Below are 19,885 nucleotides of genomic sequence, written 5' to 3' on the forward strand. Positions count from 1 at the left end.
AAAATTGTTGGACAATAGGATATGTTTACTTTATTAGAAGCTTCCAGGGATGGCTAGCTGTCTCAGTTGGTAGAGCATATGACTTTTGGTTTCAAAGTCGTGAGTCAAGCCCCACATTGCAGATGGAGACTACTTAAACAAACAAAAAGCTTCCAAGCAATTTGCCAAAGTGGTTGCATCATTTTACACTCCCACCGGCAGGGTACTGATGGTTTCAGGTGATCCAATTCAGTCCTCTATTTCACCAACACATAACTTGGTCAGTTTCTTTTTTCCCCAACAGGTAGGAATTTTATAGAGAGAATTAGTTTATTTCAAAATTGGAGGTGGCGGGTGTGGGGGGCGGGGGTAGCTGCAGGCAGCAGGAGGCTGCCAAGGGGAGTAACTGAATCAAGAGCACATCACCCAGGCAGAAGCAAGAAGGCCCCTGCTGTCACCCTCAGCCCCACACAGCTCTCTCTCAATATCTAGTCAGTGCAGGAATGCCAAGTCTGGCTGCTGAGACTGGCTCTAGACCCTCACATTTGTGTCCCTGCTGTCGGCAGAAGTGGTAGCAGGAAGATGGCCCCCACCCCCTAAATCTCTGATGGGGGCATCTAATAGATCATATATACCTATGTCTCTATGTCTCTATCATCTATCTATATAATTTAAAATATTTTTTTTTATTTAAAAGATTATTTAAGAGAGTGTGTGTGTGAGCAGGAGGAGGGGCAGAAGGAGAGAATCCCAAGCAGATTCCCGCTAAGTACAGAGCCCAACTGGGGACTTGGTCCCATGACCCATGGGATTATGACCTGAGCCAAAATCACAAGTCTGGACATCCAACTCACTGAGGAACCCAGACACCCCTCATTTTATATTCTTTTTTTAAAGATTTATTTATTTATTCATGAGAGACACACAGAGAGAAGCAAAAACATAGGCAGAGGGAGAAGCATCCGCAGGGAGCCCGATGTTGGACTCCATCCCAAGACCCTGGGATCACGCCCTGAGCCAAAGTCAGATTCTCAAACACTGAGCGACCCAGGCATCCCTCATTTTATATTCTTAACTCTAGCTGCAAAGGACTCTGGTAAATGTATTTTTCTACTTTCCAGCCTTTGCAGATATAGGAAAGCCCCCTAAAAGGACTTAGAACTGGTTGCAGCACTTGGCTTTCGGGGAGTAAAAAAGCTATCCCAAAATGTAACTGACTAAAATACCAACCATTTATTTAGCTCACGATTCTGCAGGTTGGTGATCTGATCTGAGGCTCAGCTACACTGTTCTCATCTTAGTCCAGCTCACTCATGCCAGTTCCCAAATTTGTTGGGAACTGACTGGCCAAAGACAATATCAGCTGGGATGGATCATCTCTGTTCCATGTGGTCTCTCACTCTCCAGCAGGCTAGCCTAGGCTTGTTTTCATGATGGCCTGGCAGGTTTCTGAGAGCTCAAAATGTTCTTTGGGCCTCAACTCCAATATGGCCCATCACTTCTGCCACATTCTGCTGGCCAAAGCAAGTCACTAAGACTGGCTCAGATTCAATGGGAGTGGAAATAGATTTCCACCTCTTTCAGAAGGTGATGTAAAGCCACAGGGCAAGGGTGTGAATGAAGGGTGGAATGATAAGTCAGGGCAGTCCACCACATGAGTCCTTGGCACCCACAATATCTCCCACTCCTAGAACTAGCCAGCAAATCTCAAGTACCTTCTTTCTCTTCTGTCCAAAGCAACAAGATTTCCTGTATCTTACCTTTTCTGTTCCTGTATTTTGTCCTGTTTCCTGGGTTCCTTTACTTTCCAGATCTTCAAATTAAATTTTAATGTAAGCAATATCTTTACTTTCTGAGAACTCATTCTTATACTCTGTTGTTCCATAAACCAAACCTTATGGATGTGATATCTTCCTGAATCTAATTACTGAGAATAGTAATTAGAGAGGCTTACTTTTTTTTTTCTAATGTTCCCTGCATGGTTTTCCTCTAAAGCTACTTTTTGCTCTTTGCTTAGTTTCTTTTTTGTGTTGGCAGTCTTTCCCCTAATGGCTGGAGAACACTGTTTGCATTAAGAATGAGGCAATAAAAAGCACTGGGGAGTTCTGTACACATCCACTGGTTGGCTTCCTATTGGGGCAGCTAGATGGGGATTGGCCTCTACAAAAACCCCACAGGCCAGAACATAAGAAGAGTCTCATGTATGAGACTATTCTGTCTCTTTAGAGCATGGATGCTTAACTTGGTTCAGGCCAATGATTCCTTGCATGAGTAAAGTCCAGAGGCCAGAGCAGCGTGTTTCAAAGCATTTAAAAATACACAGGATTACCCAAATGTCCCAACTGTACTGAAATAGTCACTGAAATATTAAACATTTCCTCTCTGTGGGGGCCAGCGCTCTTTTTGTTGGTGGATTTATTTATCTCCTGAGCACTACACATACTTAACGTGTACAATTTGATGAGATTTGACTTATGTGTATACCTACAAAACCATCATCACAACCAAGATAATGAATACATCCATCATCCCCCAATTCCAAAACTGCCTTTTATAATTTCCTTCCCTTTTATTTTTTTAAAAGATTTTTTAATTTATTCATGAGAGACACACAGAAAGAGAAAGAAAAAGAGAAAGAGAAGAGAAAGAGAAAGAAAGAGGCAGAGACACAGGCAGAGGGAGAAGCAGGCTCCATGCCGGGAGCTCAATGCAGGCAGGACTCGATCCTGGGACTCCAGGATCACGCCTGGGCCAAAGGCAGGTGCTAAACCACTGAGCCACCCAGGGATCCCCTCTCCTTCCTTTTTAAATGCTGGCCACAAGCAACACAGTCTTAGCAGAATCTGAGACTTGTTCACTAAAAGAAATGATAGATATTGTCATATCATGATATGGATACCTCAGATTATTGTTTATACATAATGCTACTTAAGTAGCATTTATTTGTTACTGAAACAAACATTTGTCATAGGGCTTTAATGTCCTTTTTATTTTTGATCAAGTATCGACCCCAAGCAATGCCCAGAGAGTAAATGCTGTGCTGCCAACTCTAGCTTAAGGCAGAGTCTTTGCTGGGCCAAAGATTTCTGCACCCTCAAGCCACCATGGCCCGCATAATTGGGGTGAACATAGAAGGTGTTGCTCTGACTACTGCTAGGCTGTTGCTCCAACCCAGACGATTATTTTGGAGAGAAGAGGAGTTCTGACCACTCTTACTCACCTTTCCTAGGGGCAGAAATCATAGGCCTATGCTAACATCCAATCATAACGCTAACCTCTTTCAGAACACTGAAGAAAAGGATCATTCGTTCCCATGAACAGCAGCAGTGTAAAAAGCAAGCTAAAGTTCTGAACACGAGGAGCTTGTAGCAGGAAAGTTGCAAATGCAACATCACTGCTTCCTTTGCTGTAACAAGCAGCTTATCATCTGGGAAAGAGACATGTGGTTCTGGGCGTACCATCCTTGAGAGATAACAGAGGCAGTCTGTTGTTTCCATCTGCTTCCCAGGAGAAAGAAAAAGTTGTTACACGGTGAGGCTGCAGATTCCCTGGCCTCAAGGGCCTCCTAAAAACTACCTCTCATTCATGCATTCATCCATTTGTTTAATATATTTTGGGTGCCTGCTACATGCCAGGTGCTATGTTTAATTGTAGAAAATAAGAGACACAATGTGAATCCTTCTGGAGGTCCTAGCTTGATGGGAAACAGAAACATGAAACTAAATAACACACAAATAAATATAAGTAATGGCGGGAAGGTAGAGAAAACTGATTTTAAAAAATTTAACAGCTATATCTGCTTCTTAATGGGTATATACAATTCATGTCTGGAAAGATATATCTTTCTATGGGCCCCTTTAAGCCTACAAACAGTGGGGAAGGGATTCTTGCTTGAGAATTTAATCATATCCTGTAAAAGTTTGTAAGTTCAAAGCAGAATTGAAAATGTGCTTTGAGTTGCTTCAGATGGGAGACCCAGAACAGTCTTTTTCTTTCTCCTTTTTAAGTGGGCACAAGTATGTCATCAATAGGCAGGCCTGAAGCCAAGCTGGGTGGGGTACACTGCTCAGTATGAACAGGACAGGGGAATGAACATGAATGAAACATGGCTGCTGAGCACAAACAGCACAGAAAGAAGCATGAGAAGGTACCACTTAATGGATGCGGGGTTTCTGCTTCGCATGATAAAACATGCTGGAAACAGAATGTTGTGAATATACTTAATGCCACTAAATTGTACATTTAAAAGTGGTTAAAATGGTCAATTTTATGTTATATATATATTATATAATAAAAAGAAGACAGACAATTTTTAATAAACAGAAGGAAGGCAACAGACTGAAAGTTGATGGGATGCTTAGGCTCCAGGAGGAGCTAGGAGTAAGAAGACCCCTTTAGGGGGAATGATCTAGACACTCAGAAAACAGGAATGTCTCACAATCAATCAAGTTTTTTGCTCTTTGTTGTTTAAGATAATTGTCCTCTATCCTCTTAAACTTTCGTAAAAGTTTGCTACACCCAAATGCATGATTTGAAGGTGTATCAAAGGAAAGAACAGGTATTCTGAGTCTGGACAGACACAGCACCCACGAGAGAAGAGAGGAGCTACATGTCTTGAGACCCAAATGAGTCTGACAATACCACAGAACCAGAGAAGATGAGAAGTGATGGCTCGGAGACACATATGATGTGCCAAGGCAGTGCTGAGTGTCCTACAATGGGTTGGATGAGGGCTCAGGCAACTGCCATTCCAACACTAAGGGATGCACCACATCCATGCAGTGGAGGACTGGAACAATCAAGAGGTTAGAGGTCTGAGTCACACAGAGCCTCATGAACTTCATAGTCTGCAGGCTCTCTTAGGCCAAGCTGAACTGAGTCCAGTGGGGCCTCAGCCCAGAGTTTCTACCTCATGGAAAAATAAGACATTTTCGGGAAGTCATTTTTCTTTTCCAATGCTTTCTGAGATCTGCCATGTTAAAAGGATTAAGGGGTGGAGGGATGGGTGAAATAAAGGGAAGTAAAAGGTACTCCAGATATAAAATACGTAAGTCAATGGAGATGCAAAGTACAGCATGGGGAATACACCCAATAATACTGTTAACAATGTGTATGGTGACAGATGGTGACTACACTTGTGGGGACCAATGCATAATGTAGAGAATTGCTGAATCACTCTGCTGTACACCTGAAACTAATATAACATTGTGTATCAATTATATTTCAATAATATTTTTAAACTTTTTTTTTTAAGGAGGCTCCATACCTAGTGTGGAGCCCAAGGTGGGGCTTGAACTCACTAGCCTGAGATCAAGATCTGATCTGAGATCAAGAATCGGGTTCTTAGGGCGCCTGGGTGGCTCAGCTGGCTCAGTGTCTGCCTTCAGCTCAGGTGATGATCTCAGGGTCCTGGGATTGAGCCCCAAATTGGTCTCTCTGCTCAGCAAGGAGTCTGCTTCTCCTTCTCACTCTCCCTCTGTGCCCTCTCTCAAGTAAATAGATAAATAAATAAAATCTTAAAAAAAGAATACAAGTTCACATTTGTTTATATTTGTGTAAAGAGATATGTAGAAAACCTAGAAAGCTATTATCCTTGAGGCAGTGGGAGGAACACAGTGAATGGGGACAGAGGTGGGAGCAAGTTTTTTCAATAAAAACTTTATCATTTTGGGCAGCCCGGGTGGCTCAGCGGTTTAGCGCCGCCTTCAGCCCAGGGTGTGATCCTGGAGACCCAGGATCGAGTCCCACGTCAGGCTCCCTGCATGGAGCCTGCTTCTCCCTCTGCCTGTGTCTCTGCCTCTCTCTCTCTCTGTGTGTCTCTCATGAATAAATAAATAAAATCTTAAAAAAAAAAAAAACAAAAACAAAAACTTTATCATTTTAATTTTTTTAAGGATTTATTTATTCATTTATTTGTTCATAAGAGACACACAGAGTGAATCAGAGACATAGGCAGGGGGAGAAGCAGGTTCCCTGCAGAAAGCCGAATGTGGGACTCAATCCCAGGGTCTGGGATCACACCCTGAGCCAAAGGCTGACACTCAACTACTGAGCCACCCAGGCATCCCTATCATTTTGATTTCTAAACCATGTTACCTGTTTGAAAAATAAAATTTAATTAAAAAATAAAATAATAGGGGATCCTTGGGTGGCTCAGTGGTTTAGCGCCTGCCTTTGGCCTGGGGCACGATCCTGGAGTCCCGGGATCGAGTCCCACGTCGGGCTCCCTACATGGAGCCTGCTTCTCCCTCTGCCTGTGTCTCTGCCTCTCTCTCTCTATGTCTGTCATGAATGGATAAATAAAAATCTTTAAAAAATAAAATAAACAAGATAAAATAATAAACGGGGCACCTGTGCACTTCAGTCAGTTAAGTGTCTGCCTTTAGCTCAGGTCATGATCCCAGGGTCCCGGGATTGAACTCCAGGTCGGGAGTTCAATCCTCCCTGCTCAGAGGGGCTGTCTGCTTCTCCCTCTCCCTCCCCCTGCTTTGTGTTCTTTTTCTATCTCAAATAAATAAAATCTTCAAAATAAAATATAACAGTTTAAAAAGTCAAGGCTGGCCCAGGTGGGTTCTCTGGTAATTCTACCAAATATTTAAGGAAAAAGATATACTGTTTCTCTAAAATCTCTTCCAGAAGACAGAAGCAGAGGGAATATTTCCTAACTCATTCTATGAGGCAAGTATCACACCAATACAAAAACCAGATGATATAAGAAAGTTACAGACCAATATCGGTCATGAACATAGATGTAAAAGTCCTCAACAAATATTAGCAATAAAATCCAACAATGTATAAAAAGAATTATACACTATAACTGACGAAATATGGTCTATCCCAGGTATGCAAGGCTGGTTCAACATTTGAAAAAGTTAATGTAATCCATTATATCAACAGACTAAAGAAGAAAAATCATATGATCATAAAAGTAGATGCAGAAAAGACATTTGACAAAATCCAACACCTATTCATGGTAAAAACTCAGCAAACTAGGGATAGAAGAGAACTTCCTCGACTTAATACAGACTATCTACAAAAATCTGCAGTCAACATCAGTCAATAGCAAGAGACTAGAAGCTTCCCCACTAAGATCAGGAACAAGAAAAGGAGGTCCCATCTCACCCCTCCTTTTCAACACTGCACTGAAAGTGCTACTAATTCAATAAGAAAAGGAAATAAAAGCTAAATACACTGGAAAGGAAGAAATAAAACTTTATTTGTTCACAGATGACACGATTGCCCATGTAGAAAATACGAAAGATTCAGAAGAAAAACTGTTGGATGAATAAATTATCATAGCAAGGTTGCAGGATATAAAATTAATATTTAAAGGTCACTTTCCTCTATATCAAAAATGAACAAATAGAATCGAAAATATATTGTCATTTACACAGCTACCATTAACACCCCCAAAATGAAATTTAAGTATAAATATAACAAAATATGCATAAGATTTATATGAAGAAAACCACAAAACCCTGATGAAAGAAATCAAAGGAGAAAAAAAATAAGTGGAGAGATATTATTCCCCGTTCACGGATCAGAAGACTCAAAATTGTCAAAATGTCAGTTCTTCCCAACTTGATATATTTGGTCTACAGATTTAATGTGATCCCAATCAAATTCCCAACAAGATGTTTTGTGGATGTGACAAACTGATTCTAAAGTATATACGTAGAGGCAAAAGATCCAGAATAGCCAACTCATTATTGAAGAACAAAGAGGACTGATACTACCTGCCTTTAAGACTTACCACTATAGGGGGGCACCTGGGTGGCTCAGCAGTTGAGTGTCTGCCTTCAGCCCAGGGCATGATCCCAAAGTCCTGGGATCGAGTTCCACATCGGGGTCCCTGCATGGAGCCTGCTTCTCCCTCTGCCTGTGTCTGTTCTCTCTCTGTGTCTCTCATGAATAAATAATCTTTAAAAAGAAAAGAAAAATTGGCAGAAAGGTTTCAGACCAGACAAGCTTGAGCCCTTCAAACAAAACCAGAGGAGCCTGTTCTTGTGAGAACATGGGCACCCCACCAGGACCACTAACCTGGAATGAAGGAAAGGGTAGCCCAAGAGAGCCAACTGTATAGAGCACTGGTGTCCCACTAGGATCTGTGGAACATTTCCAGTGGCACGACTTGCCACACACAGAGTAAGGTCCCTTTAGGTCTTCAAAGTCAGAGGGTGATTTGTGGCACCCTTTGATGGAGAAGGTAGCCTTGTCCCAATGGTGATGGTGTAAAACACAGCATGGCTGATGGTGTTGGCTGCAGACTCGAGAAAGCAAAACCTCGATCATAGGTGCTGCCTCCTGAGTGGGTGTGAATGGGTCCTTTTTGGGTGCCAAATGGCACCTGATACTTGGGAAGCATGATGGGGCACAAACCTAAACCATGACCACCTAAGGAGGCTAGTTTTTCCTATCCAAGAAAGCCATGCTTCACAGGTAACATTCAGATCATGAAAACTGATGTTGATGGAGGTTTTTTCCAATGGAATAATTTTAAACCACCACTAGGAGCTGCTGATTAATGACTTTTAATAGGAGTTTGGTGCCCCATGCACATCCCTTTGGGTTCGACCACTGTGCAGCGAGGCCCAGCTCCACACTGCCTTTTTCTGGAGGCAGAAAGAGCCAGGGAATTTGCCCTAGGACCAACTCACAACCACTGACTGAAGGGAATGGCAGACAAACATCCACAGCCCATCACCCCTCCAATGTTCATTTAGAGCCGACTATTGTATTACAGGTCCCTAGAGGTACAAAGCTCCCTACCTATCCTTGATAATCCAAGTATCCTTGATACTTGTATGGGCTGCCTCCCCTTCCAGTGCTTCCTGGGATCACCTCCCATGTAAACCACTTGTATTTAATCCTTACCTCAGGCTCTGCTTCTCAGAGATCCATGCCAACCCACCACATTTTGGTAGAGAAAACAAGTACTGCTACCCAAAGGAGGCACAGGAGACAAGAGTGATGTGAGGCACAAGAGGTCTCCGCTTCTTGGAGGGCATCTCTGACCATAAAGGCTCAGATATCCAACTCAGAGCCATACAAAGAGGCAAGTACTCATTGAAGCAAATATGCATTAGCCAAACTTAAATAAATAGAGAGTGAAATCACACAATTGGTGCTTTTACTTCAAAATAAGAAAGAACCTCACCCTGGCCAGATCTCTTGCACCCACCTGATGGTACCTTCTCTCCCTGAAGACGAGGGAAACCTATGATTATCTCAAGGCTGCCTGGTTGGCAAGGGCTGGGCCCAAAAGGAGTTACAGAATCTCCCTGCTGGGGCAGCCCCAGTGGCCCAGCAGTTTAGCACCACCTTCAGCCCAGGGCGTGATCCTGGGGACCCGGGATCGAGTCCCACATCAGGCTCCCTGAGTGGGGCCTGCTTCTCCCTCTGCCTGTGTCTCTGCCTCTCTCTGTCTCTCTCATGAATAAATAAAATCTTAAAAAAAAAAAAAAAAAAAAGAATCCCCCTGCTGAATGAATGACACATTTGTGAACTGTGATGGGGCTGGACACCAAGCAGGCCCTCACTGACAAAATCTTTGATAATGCTGCCTAAGTGGGTGTAAAGGCAGCAGCCAGCTCCCCCACCCTGGGAGTCTCTGATTCCTTTTGCACTGCAACAACTGTGGATTTGGAAGAGAAAGTGGGCTGAGTTCCACTCCTCATGCTCCAACACTAGCAACTGGTGGACTGTTTTGGGGGCTGGCTGCTGGAGATGGGAGAAACTGGGGTCAAGGACAGGTGGGGCTGGCCCACTGCAGCAGTCTGAATGAGTCAGATGGCAACTCCAGGGACAGGATGTTCTGGGATTCCTCCCCACCACCCCTTGCCCACCCCCCCTCCTCTCTGCCAACTTGAGCCATCCACCTGTCCTGGGTGTGGTACCACACAAGAGCTGGGAGCAGGCTGGGAAGGAGGCCAATGCCAAGCTTCACCTGGCTGTGTGTCCATCCATCCCTGTCCTCCCTCCTTGCCCCTTCAGAAGTCCCATCCCAGTGAGGAGTCAGCGGGGCCATGCAGCACTGAATTCCTTCTCCAGACCCTGGACAAACTGGTCATTGAGGAAGAGCAGTTGACCATGGGGCAGGAAGCGGGCAAGGATGCCCTCAATGCGATCTGCCCGAAGCAGGAGGTTGGCGCTTGGGGTCAGCAGCCGAAGGTGGTCGAGGAGGAGGCGTACCAGGAGCCGGAGTGTGCCCTCAGCCAGCAGTAGGTTCTCATGGGGATCTAGCACCAAGGCGAAGCCTAATGAGAGCACACCCAGCCACACCACTGTCCGCACCTCCTGGAAAGGGTCCCCTGCTGCCAGACGGAAGGCCCCAACTGGGGCCTCATGCAAGGGCACTGGCTCATCTGAAGACTGAGGCTGCAGGTCCATGGGGGTCCGGCCAGATGCCTGCTGCTGCAGCCGGCACATCGATTCCACCTGCCTGCAGAGAGTGAGTGGGTCAGACTTCTGTCATCCTCACAGCCACCCTGAGAATTGAGAGTTGCTATTAACTCCACATCTCAGATGCAGAAACTGAGTCCTAGAGAAACTAAATGACCTGCTTAGTACCACAAAGCAGGAAGCATGAACCATGACAGGAATCCAGGCTCCTGCCTCCAGGCCTTGAATCATTTCATTCCATGTGTTCAAGATAAGGGGTCTGGGACCCCTGGGTGGCTCAGCAGTTGAGCATCTGCCTTTGGCTCAGGGCATGATCCCAGGATCTGGAATCAAGTTCCACATCGATCCTTGCAAGGAGCCTGCTTCTCCCTCTGCCTGTGTCTCTGCCTCTCTGTGTCTTTCATGAATAAATAAAATCTTTAAAAAAAAAAGAGAGAGAGAGAGAGAAGGCAGGTTTTGAACATAGCCCCTTGGGCCAGGAAAGGGCACCAGAAGAAAAAGATCCTGCCCCCACCAATTTCACAGAGGCCTCCTTAACATAAAGAAAAGCAAGCCACAAGAAGTAAAAGCCACACTCAACTGGGCCTCTCCACCCTGTCCCATCCTGCAACCCTCTCCAAACAAAAAAGAAAGACCTTCCACTTGGCCATTTAGGATTTTGTAATCACAGTCTGATCCCTCCTGGATCACCTTCTAATTTGGGCCATGCACAGGCTGGTTTTAAAGACCTTTGGTTTTCTGTGCCAGGCAGGGGCGGGGAAGGCCCAGAGGAAAAAAGGGGTGGCAAAAGGGCTGCCCCAGAATGTTAATCTCTCCACCCCACACAGAATGCAGAGAGGCAAAGAGATTCTGGCACTTACTGGCTCCATCTGGCTCTGTGAGGGGAAGGTCCAAGGTCAGCCACCACATTTGGAACAGTGTTTTCCACACTGTTCTCTGTGGATCCCAGGCTTTCAGGAGGCTCTGGGCTCAGAGTCCCTATGTATCACATTCTCTCTCCTCCTTAGGAGTTCATAAAGCCTGCACATATACTAAAAGCCCTGAGAAATCCTGCACTGCAAAGCATGTTTATTTTTTTTTAATTTTTTAAAATTTTTATTTATTTATGATAGTCACAGAGAGAGAAAGAGAGAGAGGCAGAGACACAGGCAGAGGGAGAAGCAGGCTCCATGCACCGGAAGCCCGATGTGGGATTCGATCCCGGGTCTCCAGGATCGCGCCCTGGGCCAAAGGCAGGCGCCAAACCACTGTGCCACCCAGGGATCCCACAAAGCATGTTTAATCTGTTCCAAGGTTTGCCTGCCTACACTCAAATTCCAGTCTGCCATGTTCTAGTTGCATAACCTTGGGCTGGTTAAATCCCTGTACTTCAGTTTATTCGTCTGTAAAGCAGGGATAATAACTCGATTTATCTCAATAGATTGTTATAAGAATTAATGAGTTCATATACATGAAATGCTCAGAACATAAACACTTAACACATATGTACAAGCTTGATAAATGCTAGCTGTAAGAGTCATTATAATGACAGCAGCATTTCACAAATACTTGTGAATGAGGGACAACTCGTGGAAACACTACTCAGATTTTCTCTCTGCCTCTTAGTCTGATTCTCTGTGCCTCCTCAACCCTCCCACGCACTCCCCCTCCCAAACCCATTACAATCAGGCATGCATTCAGTGAAGGCCTGCGTGTTACCTGGCCACAGCCAAAATCTGCTCCTTTCGGAGGAGCCTGTCCCTCTCAGCACCATGTGGTCGTGGGTCATCGGGTGAATTCTCAGCACCAAAGACACAGGAGTAGAGCACTCGGCAAAGGCCCATGTCCTGGGCCTGTGGAGCCCGCAAGGTGTGGATGAGGAAGGCGTAGACCATGGCTCCAGGGTGGACACTAGAGGGAAGCCAGAGACCTTGGTGAGGTAAGTGTGAAAGCCCAGCAGGGTAGGCAACCATAAAACAGGTCTGGGAGCATATCTGGGGGCTGCTGTGGCTGGTTGGTCACTGGTTCTCCTCCGCCACCCAGGATGTACTCCCTGCCTCTGAATAATGGCATCTGATCAGCAGGACTTCTGTCCATAAGTCAAATAGTGAAGAAATTTCAGGCAACCCCAAACCGGGTTCTACAAAACAAATGGCCAGGAATCTTTAAGAGTGTCAAAGTCACAAGAGTCCAGGGATCCTGGGTTGCTGCTCCAGAGCACTGGACACTAAGGAGACAGGGCAGCTGAACGCAGGCTGTGATGGGGTCCCTGGCCAAAAAAAGGGTAGTTTCAACATAGGCATTATTAGGACAATATACATTTTAGGTTATAGTCTTAATCGATGTTACCTGATCCTGAATATCCTGAATATAGGACAATGTCCTTGTTTTTAGAAAATACACACTGGGGCAGCCCCGGTGGCGGTGGCTCAGCGGTTTAGCGCCGCCTTCAGCCCAGGGTGTGATCCTGGAGGCCGGGGATCGAGTCCCGCGTCGGGCTCCCTGCAGGGAGCCTGCTTCTCCCTCTGCCTGTGTCTCTGCCTCTCCCTCTGTCATGAATAAATAAAATCAAGAAAGAAAAGAAAAGAAAAGAAAAAGAAAAAGAAAAAATACACACTGAAGTAACCTCTAAATACTGCAGGGTAAGTAGATCATCAGCTTAAATTGGTCAAGCAGGAAGGTTCGCGAAGGCGCTTTGAGAACGGCTGCCAGCCGACCTGGCGCAGCCCTCTGGTGGCCCTCCAGCCTCACGAAGAGCGCGTCATCAACCCTCGCCACTGTGTCCCCTCCCCCCCCTCACATAGACATGATAGCGACCAAAACCTTCACGTCACTGCCTCGCGCAAGCCTGCAGCGCAGTGCATTTGGGGGATTGTAGTTCCTTGCTCCAGTCAAACACACCTAAGCAAGGCACCCTGCCCCGAGAGTGCTGTCCCTTCAGCCCCGGGGCCGCTGTCCTCCAGGCGTCGTACTCACCCTTCCTTACCTGCCCGAGGACTTCCGCTAACAGGCTGCTCCACTTGGCAGCTGGAGTGCAATGGCGGCTCCTAGGCGCCTGCGCACAGCGGTCGCGGGCGCGCGCCCGGTGACGCGCGTAGGGTCGGCGGGCGGGGCGGGGCGGGGCGGGGCGGGGCGGGGCGGGGCGGGGCGGGGCGGGGCTCCCCCCGCGCCCCCCCGCCCCCCCCCACGTCGGGTGCTCTGTGTCGGGGAGTGGGGAGGGGTGGCGTTCTGATATCGCGACCTCCGGCGCGGAAGGCTTTGGCCCTCCCACCAGAGATGCCTGCTTCGAACTCCCAGAGGGGCCCACGCCGGTTATTCCCGGAGCGGGTGTGGGGGTTCCCGCTCGGAGCCCTGGACCAGCCAAGCCCCAGGCCACTGCCCCTGGCGACCGCGAGGGGGCGCAGCTGCTCGGCGTCTGAACCTTCCGGAGATCGCCGAGCGGCCGCGTCGTCGCGGGCGGGTTTCGGGCCACCGCGGGCCCTGCTCGTGGGGCTCGTGGGGCCTGAAAGTGTCTGGCCGTTTCTCGAACCGGGCAGTGTGCGTGCGAGTCGCTGGGGTGCCTCTTAAAATGCAGATTCCTGGGCTTTTTGGGGGGAAATTGTTATTTTTTTTAGGTGAAAGGTGCTTGTTTAGGCAGGGGTGGGGGAGCTTGGGGTTGTGGACTCCTGCAGCGGATTAAGACCAGCGTTCGGGCTGGAGTAGAATGATTCAAATTCGTCCCCACCCTGTCAGCAGCTGCGTGCCCCTGGCAGGTAGGTCACTCCGCTGGGCCCCAGTGAAGCCCCACAGGGTTTTCAGGCTGACCAGTTCTAACCTTCATATTCCCACTTGTCGCAAGGTGACACCGCCTTGAGGGAGGCTATCAGAGTATAGTGAAGAGACTTCCTCCCTTTTTTTTTTTTTTTTTTTGAGATTTTATTTATTCATGAGGGAGACACAGAGAGAGAGGCAGAGACCCAGGCAGAGGGAGAAGCAGGCTCCCTGCAGGGAGCCCGACGTGGGACTCGATCCCGGGACTCCACAGGCCCTGGGCTGCAGGCGGCGCTAAACCGCTGAGCCACCCGGGCTGCCCGAAGAGACTTATTTCAAAGTGAAAGGGGTACTGCCAGGCACCAGCCCCCAGAGCCAAGCAGCGGGGTAAAGCTGCAACTAGAGGCTCCTCCTAGAGGGATGTGGGGCCCTGCAAGAACTGTCCTGAGCCTCACTGCCTCCCTGAGCAGCCCCACACGTGCATGTATACGCTCACCTGTTGGCATGTGAACCACTCAAGACACCCATGTTCTTTGTTTGCCTCAGAGCCTCCACACTGGCTGTTCTCTCAGCCTGGAATGCCCTTTCTTCCCCTTTTTTTGCCCTTCAAAATGCGCTCAGACCAAAACTTAGGGGAAACCTTCTTCCCTGGACTGCCCATTAGCATTCAGTTGCCCCCTTTGCATTGTGGGTCTGCCTGTGGTGGTGATGTGGGCCTGCCCGGGCTGCAGCACTCATCCTCCCTCCCCAGGGCCATGTATAAAACAGACCTGGAGCCAACAAGAACACACTCCTTGGTGACTGAAGAAATGAAGGGCAGGGCAGCTCAGGCAAGGACCCTCCGAGGGCAGGGCATGTACTCTGGGCCCCTCTGGCCATAGGATGTGAGCAGGGGGGCACTGAAGGAAGTCTAGAGGAGGTAGCTGGGGGGCTGGCCAGGGCAGGTGGGCATTTTGACCAAAGGTACAACACATAATATTGTATTTGTAGATGGAGAGGCAGGCCCAGAGGCGGTGTGGGGACTCAGTCACAAGGCTGGGGGTCATGTTGGCTCAGTTCCTGGTTCCTGGTCCCTATCACTCTGGGCCAGAACCCATGTCTGCTGGCTGATTACAAGCTGATTATAGCAGAGAGCTGGCAGAGGGCTCTGGTTGCTGGGGGCCACCTGGCATCTGGAAGACAGCATTCCAGCCTCTGTCCATTCCTTAGGCAGTGAATCCACTCCAAGTCCCAGGCCGCCGAGGGGCTGGCTGGCCGGCCCTGTGCAAGGTATGTGAAGGAGGCGGCAGTGAGAAGCTAGCCTGAGCCACTTCCATAGAAGGCTGTGGAAGACTCAGGTTGGGTGTCCTGATAAAAAGCAGAGTTGAGGGATCCCTGGGTGGCGCAGCGGTTTGGCACCTGCCTTTGGCCCAGGGCACGATCCTGGAGACCCGGGATCGAATCCCACATCGGGTTCCTGGTGCATGGAGCCTGCTTCTCCCTCTGCCTATGTCTCTGCCTCTCTCTCTCTCTCTGTGACTATCATAAATAAATAAAAATTTAAAAAATAAATAAAAAAAAGATAAACTTTATAAAAAAAAAAAAAGCAGAGTTGAGTCAGGTGCCATTCCCGAATTTTTACAGCCTTCAGCCAACCTGTGCCTTCAGATCAAAAGCCCTATGCTGAGGACAGCGAGGCAGGAAGGAGCCTGGGTCCCCCTAGATGCTGCAGAGCCTTGTGGGAAGAGCACACATGTTGATCTTGCTCAACAGCTGTGTGGAGTTGCTGTCATATACAGTCTAATTCATTCCTAATTGAGGCAGTGTGTGGAGTGGTCAGGATGTTGCCTGGCACATGGTAGGCACTCAGTAAGTCAATAAGTGTTGACAACCCTTAATACAGAGGCAGGATAGGAGAAGGTGTCAGAGAGGTGTTGGTCAGCACTGGAAAGCAAATGGGGCCTTCTGGATGGATGGGAGTCAGGCAGAGGGACGGACAGGCTGAACCTCCTGGTACTTACTTCTTGGAGTTATAAGACCTGCCCTGAAGACAAAATGGAACAGTCTGAGTGTGCTGAAGGTAACTCATGTTGCATGCTCTTGTGTATGAGGCTTTCATAGCAGTTACCTTAGAGATTGCAGCTGAGCCAGGCATACAACAGGTATGGGTTTATGGGATATGAACAGAAGGAGAGAGAGAGTGAGGTAGAAACAGAAACTGAGGAGAGAAGGGGGAAAAAGTAAAATGAAAGCACTACAGGGACCCCTGGGTGGCGCAGCGGTTTGGCGCCTGCCTTTGGCCCAGGGCGTGATCCTGGAGACCGGGGATCGAATCCCACGTCGGGCTCCCGGTGCATGGAGCCTGCTTCTCCCTCTGCCTGTGTCTCTGCCTCTCTCTCTCTCTATCATTAATAAATAAAAAAAAGAAAGAAAGAAAGCACTACAAAAAAATTAGAGGAGCTTCAAGGAAGCAGGTGGCTGGATTTAAGGCCTGGCCCACCTGTCTAGAAGTGGCTGGGGAACCACACCTTCCTGTCTGTCATTTCTCCTCCCCTCCCTCTGGCTGTGGGCAGAGGTGCTCATCACCCCACTCCCCAGCCCTGTTCTTCTCAGTGGTGCTCTGAATTGGGGGGGCGGGGGTGCCTACAAGCTTCTTGCATTGGCCCCTTCCCTATACTCCCACCCTCCACTGCTGTCTGCCCATGTCAGGGTGAGGCCAACCCCACAGTGGCAGGCAGCCTGGTTCCTGCCTTTTCCGATACCCCTTGGTGCCCACCACTATGATGTGTGCACAGTGACATACTGATTCAATTTGGAAAACAGGTTCCATTCCCCACCTACCCAAGCCACAGCAGGGTCCTTATTCGCTGGTGGGCAGCCTGGCTTGGGAAGCTGCGCTGCTTCTCCTGGACATTAGGACCAACCCCTGGGTCCTACTTACACACTTTCAGGTAGGGAGCTCACTCCTCGGAGACAGCCCCATGGGGTCTTGACAGCTAGAAACCCTTATTAGTGATCTTTACAGATCCTGAGTCCTCAGGCCAGACTAGTTGAGCAACCACCTACTTCTGGATGTGGGGAGGGCTGTTGGATGGAATCTGCTAGTCCCAGGCAGTGGATTTTTTGAATCACTCCCAGTTTACGATGTCTAGCTGTTTCTTGAAGAGTAGAGCAGCAAACTAAGAAGGGATCTGGTTTTTTGAGAATCCAGATGAGCTGAGATTAAATAGATAAGGTTGTCTTAGAATAAAGGGGACCAAAGTCAGACAAGCCTTGTCATTGTGTCCTCTTCCTCCTCCTTAGGCCACCTCAGAGATGGCATTGCCCTGTGCAAGCAGCCTCCCACTGGCCACACCAATAGCCTCCTCCTCTGTCTCTGCCACATCTTCCACAACTTCCTAACTGCTGCCTGGACTGGTGCAGTAGGCCACCAGCGTACACATAGCTTCTGGGCTTTTCTCTTACAACCCATCACCCAGGGGCTTGCCCATGCACAGAAAGGAAGGAAACTCTCAGCCTGGAGCCTTTCTTTTAATTGTCTTCAGGCCCATCCCTTCTATCTGTCTGATCTTGTAATCCTCACACTGGCCCTAAGTCATAACAGCCATAGCAGACTCTTGTATGGCACTTGCTGTAGATAGTCTTTGTTCTGAGTGCTTTACATACACTCACTTATTTGATCCAACCCACGACTCTTTGAAGGAGGGGCTTTACAATCCCCATTTTACAGATGCGGCAATTAAGACACAGTGAGATCAAGTAACTTTCCTGATGTGACACATGTGCTAAGGGAGGTATGCACATCAATAGATTTCAGCCTGCTCTCTCCCCTCCCCTGCGTGTTCCCTTCTCTCCTGTCCCCTGATAGTTACCCCAGGGGCTGACTCAGCCCCTGCTCCTGGCTCCAGAAGGTGATAAGCCTCCTCCAACCCCAGCCTTGCTTACCTTCTACAACCCAACCCTAGGAGCTCCATCCCACCCTTGGGGAGCCCCAGGCCCCATGGAAGTAGTCTTGGCTGGGCTCCAGGGGGATGGGGCCATGTGTGATTCGTCCTTTCAAACAGTGGAGCTTCCTGCAGGGCTGACAGCCAGGAGGCCCCACGAGGCAGCTCAAGCCCAGCCACGTGAGGCTCCCTCCCCTCCTGCTGCCCCAGCCCTGCTGACTCAGAGCCTGGCTGCCACTGCAGGCACACCACCCCCTCCCAGGGGTGTGTGCTGATGCTGGCGAGGTGGGGCAGAGGCAGCCCTAGCAGCATACTGCCTGGCACCCACACAAATTCCTGTGTGGGTTGGGTGGGAATACTTCTTACCTTCTGTCCCATAACCAGTTGTCTTCTTTGAACAATTGATTGTGAACAAGTCCACATCCTGCAGCGTTCTCTCAAGGCATGACTTTCCTGGCTGTAGAACGGCAACTTCACCATTACTCAACTTCCCTCTCCTGATTGTTTCCAGATTCCATGAGGCTGTGGACCTCCTTGTCTAAATATCCCTCCTTTCTGTACCAACAGTTTTATTGTCTCTGGAAAATGGGTCCTATGTGTTCAATTCCAAGGATGAAGACCTGGTAAATATCCCAAGTTTTCTAGATGGCTGTGAGCTGTTGTCAGTGGACAGACTCAAGCCAATAACATACAGCCAATTAACTCCAAAGAGTCACTTTAACTTTTTAAAGAATCTGGCCTGAGGAGAAAATTAAGACCATTACTTCAATATAGGAGAGTTGGAAAACAAGCTGGGTTTATAATGCTTGAAACCTTCTGCTGCTATGCCACAATGTGTAGGTTCAGCACTTCACAGAGCCCTTTGTTCTAAACAACAATCACATTTCCTGGCTAAGAGAGAGAAATTAAAATTCACCAATTTTTTAAAGGCTTTATTTCTTTATTTATTCATGAGAGACAGAGAGAGAGGCAGAGACCTAGGCAGAGGGAGAAGCGGGCTCTCTGCAAGGATCCTGATGCAGGACTCGATCCCGGACCCCGGGATCACGCTCTGAGCCAAAGGCAGATACCCAAGCACTGAGCCACCCAGATGTCCCAAAATTCACCAATTTTGAAGAGTATATGGAGCACCAGAACTCTCAGACTCTGCTTGTGGGAAGGTAACATTATAGCAACCATGTGGAAAACACTAAAGCTGCATGGAACGCATCTCGACCCAGCAATTCCACTCCTGAGTATATTCCCAATACCATTTGAGATCACCCCAAAGAATCTAGTGAGGGCAGAATGAAAATGTTCCATATCCTGGTGGCAGTGATGGTGGTTACACAACTGCATCCATTTGTCACAACTCAAAACTGAACCAGATGCTCAGATGGGTGAATTTGACTGCATATAAATTGTATCTTAATTTTTTAATTGAAAACTGAAAGAAAAAAATATAAAACGAACAATTCAATTTAGGAGTGTATTCATATGATGAAATACTATACAACAATGAAAAGAACAAAGCACTGCTAAAGGAAAGATAAACGAATCTCAAAATCTGAAAGAAGCCAGACATAAAACTATGAACTGTAGGATTTTGTGTATACAAAGCTCAAGAATAGGAGAAACGAATCTACCATGATAGAGGTGAGAATACTGGGGGACCCTTGGAGTGAGGGAACACAAGAGACCCCTGTGGGATTCTAGAAAGGTCCTGTATCTTGAGCTGTGTGGTAGTTCCTTGGGTCTATGCTCTATGCTTAAGCATGTGTGCCCTTGAGGAAATGTTGATTATTCTTTAATTTAAAAAGAAAACATTTTTAAAAATTGATATTACAAGTGACCCAGTGAGGGACACCTGGGTG

General features: G+C 47.8%; 1 protein-coding gene across 7 annotated transcripts; it reads right to left on the reverse strand.

Annotated features, from left to right (window-relative positions):
- Positions 1–7,166: 7,166 nt before the first annotated feature.
- Positions 7,167–13,472, reverse strand: AP5S1 (adaptor related protein complex 5 subunit sigma 1). 7 transcript variants are annotated; one of them, XM_072800194.1, is made up of 4 exons: positions 13,346–13,472; positions 12,709–12,908; positions 12,079–12,270; positions 7,167–10,420 (listed from the first exon to the last, which is right to left on the reverse strand). In XM_072800194.1, the coding sequence occupies exons 3-4, from the start codon at positions 12,252–12,254 to the stop codon at positions 9,994–9,996; spliced, it is 603 nt and encodes a 200-aa protein (XP_072656295.1). In that variant the 5' UTR covers positions 12,255–12,270; positions 12,709–12,908; positions 13,346–13,472; the 3' UTR covers positions 7,167–9,993. The 7 variants fall into 7 exon arrangements, with proteins under 7 accessions (XP_072656295.1, XP_072656296.1, XP_072656297.1 ...); XM_072800195.1 differs by having other exon boundaries at positions 13,336–13,431; XM_072800196.1 differs by lacking the exon at positions 13,346–13,472 and adding an exon at positions 13,261–13,284.
- Between the last annotated feature and the right edge of the window lie 6,413 nt (positions 13,473–19,885).

Source organism: Canis lupus, chromosome 26, assembly GCF_048164855.1.
Source record: "Canis lupus baileyi chromosome 26, mCanLup2.hap1, whole genome shotgun sequence".
In the NCBI taxonomy this organism is placed as follows: Eukaryota; Metazoa; Chordata; class Mammalia; order Carnivora; family Canidae; genus Canis; species Canis lupus.